This window comes from Benincasa hispida, chromosome 11 (assembly GCF_027475165.1).
Source record: "Benincasa hispida cultivar pf3 chromosome 11, pf3_genome.v1.1, whole genome shotgun sequence".
In the NCBI taxonomy this organism is placed as follows: Eukaryota; Viridiplantae; Streptophyta; class Magnoliopsida; order Cucurbitales; family Cucurbitaceae; genus Benincasa; species Benincasa hispida.
In genome coordinates, this window is record NC_143488.1 from 85,153,561 (window position 1) to 85,159,457 (window position 5,897).

The 5,897-nt window shown below is 29.9% G+C and overlaps 1 protein-coding gene across 1 annotated transcript; it reads left to right on the forward strand.

Annotated features, from left to right (window-relative positions):
• Nucleotides 1-367: 367 nt before the first annotated feature.
• On the forward strand, nucleotides 368-5,003 carry LOC120090878 (uncharacterized). Its single transcript, XM_039048577.2, has 9 exons — nucleotides 368-674; nucleotides 876-962; nucleotides 1,154-1,630; nucleotides 2,489-2,624; nucleotides 2,730-2,895; nucleotides 3,012-3,140; nucleotides 3,882-4,076; nucleotides 4,648-4,770; nucleotides 4,884-5,003. Exons 1-9 carry the CDS (start codon nucleotides 368-370, stop codon nucleotides 5,001-5,003), a joined length of 1,740 nt encoding a protein of 579 aa, XP_038904505.2.
• Nucleotides 5,004-5,897: the final 894 nt, after the last annotated feature.

The following is a 5,897-nucleotide window of genomic DNA, read 5'->3' on the forward strand; positions in this document are numbered from 1 at the left end:
CTGAACAAAAATAACCATTTCACCATTTTTAAATGATATTTAATTTATTAATATAAGGTGTACATTTTTGTTTATATCTTTGCTATATTTTACGTATTTCTATATAATGTGATGGGTATTTCTTTGATTTTTATGTATTACATCAATATCAAATCTATGAACATGAAAAATATAGGAATAGAAATATGAACATGAAAATATATGACAAAAGAATTTAAATGCAAATTGTAATGGAAAATAATGGATCGTTTTGAAATTTTGGTGGTTGCAGGCCTATAAAATAAAAATTTGGCGTTGACTTTGACAAGTTTGAAAGTGGGCTTGTTGTTGTAAAATCAAAATTTAAAAAAAAAAAAAAATTAAAAAAATGGGGAGTTGTGTGTCAACTCATGCAAAAATAGTACCAACAAAAAAGAAATTACATCATCATCGTAGACAATCGAGAAAGTCAAAAGGGATGAGAAAGTCAAAGGGAAATTCAATGGTTGAAGGCGTAAAGAAACGACATAGCAATGCAGGAGGTGGTAGTGTCGTCACAGATTATGCTGTCAGTGAATTTGTTCATATGGATTTTGAACATGGAGCCACAACGAAATGTCGTAGATCTGAGGTTTCTAATTCTACTTTCCATCTCACCCAATTGCAATGGCAACACAGCCAATATGATGCCAATGGTATGCACCCCCACCCCCATGCATTATTCTTAATTAACCATTTCCATCGTCGATGGTTCAATCTTATTAAATCAACATTGAGTTTCATCTTGAAACCAATTGACAATGAGATGAGTAACTCATATATGATACGTCAATCTCTCACCAAATCCTTTAGCCTCCTAATTGTTGAACTAAAAATGTTATTAATATGTTTTATAGGGATTTGCCAAGAGGAGTTGTGGTATGATTCTGTGAGTTTAGTGGATCAGTCTGATTCTGATGAAGAGTTCAGTAGTGTATATGGAGGTAATTAACCTTAATTTATTCATTTTCTAGTATCAAAACAAAGATTTAACTAAAATAAATATATTAAAACAAATTACTAACATAGTATATGAAAATCATTAAAAAAAATCGATTACGTGTTAAACACGTACAACGTACGTAGTGATGTAGTAGTATGTTATGTTAAAAAAAAGGTAGTGTGAGATTTGCAGATGGGTTTCCAATAGTGGGAAATGCAATAGGAAACATTCCAACAAGTGGGCAAGTAGTTCAATATGAAAGATCAGCAATGTTTGTGGACAACAATTGCAAATATGAAGAGTTTTGTGAGAGTTACTTGAAAATAGATGGAGGAAAGGCCAAAAAGTTGATAGGAAAGGAAAACTATGAAGAATCAAGCACTTATGCAATTGTGAGTGCTCCTGGTTATGGCCTTTCTTGTTTGGCTAAGGCTGAAGCTTGTGGCAAGAAGAAGAAATTGTTGGAACATTCTTATGGAAGTTTCAAAGGCCTCAAGGTTGATAGGCATAGCCATGAAGATAACAACACTAGCTTCAGAAAATTGGTGTCAGCTGCCAGCTTTAATGAGAAGATTTTGAATTCTCAACCTCCTCAGAAAATGCAATCTGCTGTTTTTCGCCTCTCGTTTAGGCATCGATCCTGCGATGTTGGTGAAACCAACGAACATTGTACGTATAACAACACACCCTAGTTATATTTTGTTTTGGACATGTTTGGATTGACTTTCTATATTGATTGAATAAGTGTTTTTAGCCCTTCAAAAGTCAATCCATGCAAATTTGCTATTTATATATAGGATTTAGATTTGCTTGGTAACCATTTGATTTTTTTTGTTTTTGAAAATTGTATATGTTTTCTCACAAATTTTTATTCATGATTTTCGTTTTTCTTATGTAGAGACATTAGAGTTCTTAGCCAATTTCCAAAACAAAAAGAAAATTTTTAAAACTACTTTTTGTAAGCTTAAATTTGAAAAACAAAAATTCCAAAAACCTAGGTCTCTTTAATAACCATTTGGTTTTTAGTTTGTGTTTTTTGAAAATTAAGCTTACAAACACCACTTCCTCCTCTAAGTTTCTTGTTTTGTTGACTACTTTTTACCTATTTTTTCAAAAATCAAACCAAAATTTGAAGACTAAAAAAAGTAATTTTTAAAAATTTGTTTTTATTTGTTAAATTTGGCTAAAAATTCAACTCATATACTTAAGAAAGATGCAAAACCAAAGAAAATAAAAAAAAATAAACTTAATTTTTTAAAAAAAATAATAAATGGTTATTAAATTATTACCAAGGCCTTAATTTTTTATTTTTTATTTTTAAAAATCTTTCTTATTTCGCCTAATTTCTTAGTCATGGTTCTAAAATTTAATGTAAACATTTCAATTCTAGAAAAACAAATTTTAGAAAAAATTGTGAACAATGATTTAAGAAACCTTTTCAATGTGATTTTGGATAACTATCATTAGAAATTAATATACAAAATTCATAGTAATAAATAAAAATACTTTTGTGGTTAAAAACTTTAGGTGAGTTCAAGAAGTACTTATATCGTCCACGAGCTGGGCATATAATTCCACGGTTCAAAGGAGAGAAACCAATTCCTGGTTGTTGGTGTGAGATTCCACCTTCAACTTTTAAACTTCGTGGTCCTAATTATTTCAAGTATGTTTCCCTATATTACTCGGGTCGATTTGCATTGACTTTTTAAGTATTTAAAAAATCAATCTACGATACATATGTTTCCTTTTTTGAAAATTTCTAATACAGAGATAGAGTAAAATCCCCCGCTTCAAACTTTAGTCCATACGTCCCAATTGGTGTCGATTTATTCATATGCCCTAGAAAGATAAACCACATTGCACAACATCTCGAGCTTCCAAACATTGAAGCTAACACTACCGACGTTCCTCCGTTGCTTATTGTAAATATTCAGGTACACTCATTTTTACCTTACTAATTTCACGAGAGTTGAAAGATTAAAAATGTTTTTTAATCAATAGATTCACAAAAGTTTTTTTTTTTTTTTTTTTTTTTTTTTTTTTTTTGTAGTTACCTACTTATCCAGCTGCAATGTTCCTTGGTGATAGTGATGGGGAAGGGATGAGTCTAGTTTTGTACTTCAAAGTTTCTGATAATTTCAACAAGGACATCTCAAGTCATTATAAGGAAAACATCAAGGTACCTTCTCCCTTTTTTAATTCCGATGTGCGTCATTGAAAATGTGTTTGATAACTGTTTCTTATTTCCGATTATTTTATTACTATATTCTACTCAATTCTACCTCATTGTGTCATCATATCCCATTTCTTTTGAGTTATATTCTTGTCCAAATGTTATGTACTCATTCTTTCCAACCCCAAAAGGACAACCTATAAAAAATTAGTACCTTAATATGCTCTTTCTAGGTTTAAGAAATGTTTAATGTCATTTTTCTATCTTCTCTGGTACCTATTTTATTCCATTCTTTTGATAACTATTTCACTTTTAATTTTTTTAAAAATCATGTTTATTTTCTTCCTATTTCTTTTCCTGATTTTCACATCTTTCCCGGTGCTTTAAATTTTTAAACAAATTTTCAAAACGAAGACAAGCTTTTAAAAACTTTTTTTTTCCCGAAAACATTCCTTAGAAATAAATTCATAGTTAGGTACAACAACTCTTTAAATATCTCTACAAAAATATGAGATTATTCACTTTAAATATAAATCCTCACAGTTATGCTCAGTCACTTATATACTCCTGGTGTTCTCCTTATGTTGGAATACTTTGAATTATGGTTATTCATGATTATGACCATAGGATTTAGACGAATGTACTATATATATAAACTCTCTAACCTTCTGGCATCTACTATTCTGTATTGTGTATGGTTATTATCAAACCGAGCGTCTTGATATTTACAAAAATTGATATTGGTAGAAATTTATCGACGACGAGATGGAAAGGAGCAAGGGATTTGCAAAAGAGTCAGTTTTTCCGTTTAGAGAAAGACTAAAGATCATGGCAGGAGTTGTTAACCCAGAGGACCTCCAACTAAGTTCAACAGAAAAGAAGCTTGTAAATGCCTACAACGAAAAACCCGTCCTCTCACGCCCTCAACACAATTTTTTCACGGTAAAATATCTACCACTCTTTCCTTTGAATTTTCAAGTCTAATAACTCTCTTAAACTTTTATTTCGTGTTTAATAATACTGAAGATCTCGCATCCAAAAGATGAAGAGACTTCTTAGTCGTTATAAGACACATAAATTCATGGTATATTTAATATATTTTAAAATTAATGGATGTTTATATATATTAGCCATAAAGGTTGAATTTTGTGGCTTATTAGACTTTCACCTTATAATTTGGGTATTTAATGAATGTGTGATTATTATGAAATACGGAATAAGTGATGTACTTATTAAACACTTAAAAGTTAAAAGTTTAAATATGTATTAGACACGTTTTAAAAAATTTAACAACCTGTTAGACACAAACATAAAAGTTTAGGAATCGAGTAGACCCAAATATGTCGGACTATGCTTGTAATTTAACGAAAAGTATCTTAAGTAGCAAAATAGAGATTTTTAGTTCCTAACAAGTAGTTTTCTATTGGGCTTTGTTTGTATTTTTCCATTCATTATTCACAAGGACAAATTGGCTAATGTCATTTTTTTCTTCATATTGTTTCCTTGATGGCAGGGTTCAAATTACTTCGAGATCGATTTAGATATTCATCGCTTTAGCTACATATCAAGAAAGGGGCTCGATTCATTTCGAGACCGTCTAAGGAACGGAATAATCGATCTTGGTTTAACGATCCAGGTAAAATAATCTAATGTTGTAACAAAGTAAAACAACCATGCATACAAATATTGAATATGCTTATTTTTTTTAATTTGTTTGTGTTGTGAACAATAATTAATAATGATGAACAGGCACAAAAGCCAGAGGAATTGCCTGAGCAAGTGTTGTGCTGTTTAAGGTTGAACAAAGTTGATTTTGTTGATCAAGGGCAGCTCCCAACTTTAGTTACTCTTGAGGAGGAGGAGGATTGATTGAGATTGATGAACCAAATTGCCAAAGTTTATCATTTTGTAAATTTATGGGGAAATATATAATCAAATCTCTTCTTTGTTTCAATTTCATTCCCCAAATAATAATGGGATGTTCTTCCTTTTGTAATTCCTTTTCCTCTTGCTTTCTCTTCATTCTCATTCTATTCATTCTCATTCGTTCTTGTGTGGTTTCCTAAATACGTCAATTATATAACTCATTTATTTTTATAAATATTTAAAACTAAATTCGAACACGTGATGTATGTGTGCATATGTATATTGATTTTTTTTAAATAAAAGTTGACGATATTCTATTAAATGTATGATTCAAGAATTTTGTAAGTGTAAAGTGTAATTTATAATTATCCATCTTTCAATCACTTAACTAAACCTAACAACTAACTATGGAGAATTAATCCTTGCCCAAAATTACCGTAGTACCTATCAATGGTTGAGCCAATTGGATGTAGCACAATACATTCTTTCATTCAAAAAATAAATAAATAAAGGATCGATCCGAGAATAGCGAACTCAAAGAAACACATATCGACTTTATTTTCTAAACGCCTAGATTATTTAGTTTATTTAATTTTGAAAACGGACAAATGTACCCCTCCTAAAAATCTACTATCTTACAAGTATTTAAATCTAATTTTTAAAAATCAAAAAAAAAAAAAAAAAGACACTCAAATCTTGTAATCTAACAAAATAAAAAAAAAACAATCATACAAACATTAAAAGAGAAACTAAAAGCTAATTATTTTGTTGGAAAAAAAATAAAGATAGAGAGATTGGACTTTATTTTCAAAAATACATCAATATCAAAAACTAAAATTTAAACCATAAGCACAAATACATAGTATGCATGTACTAAAACAAAACCATGTTTTCACG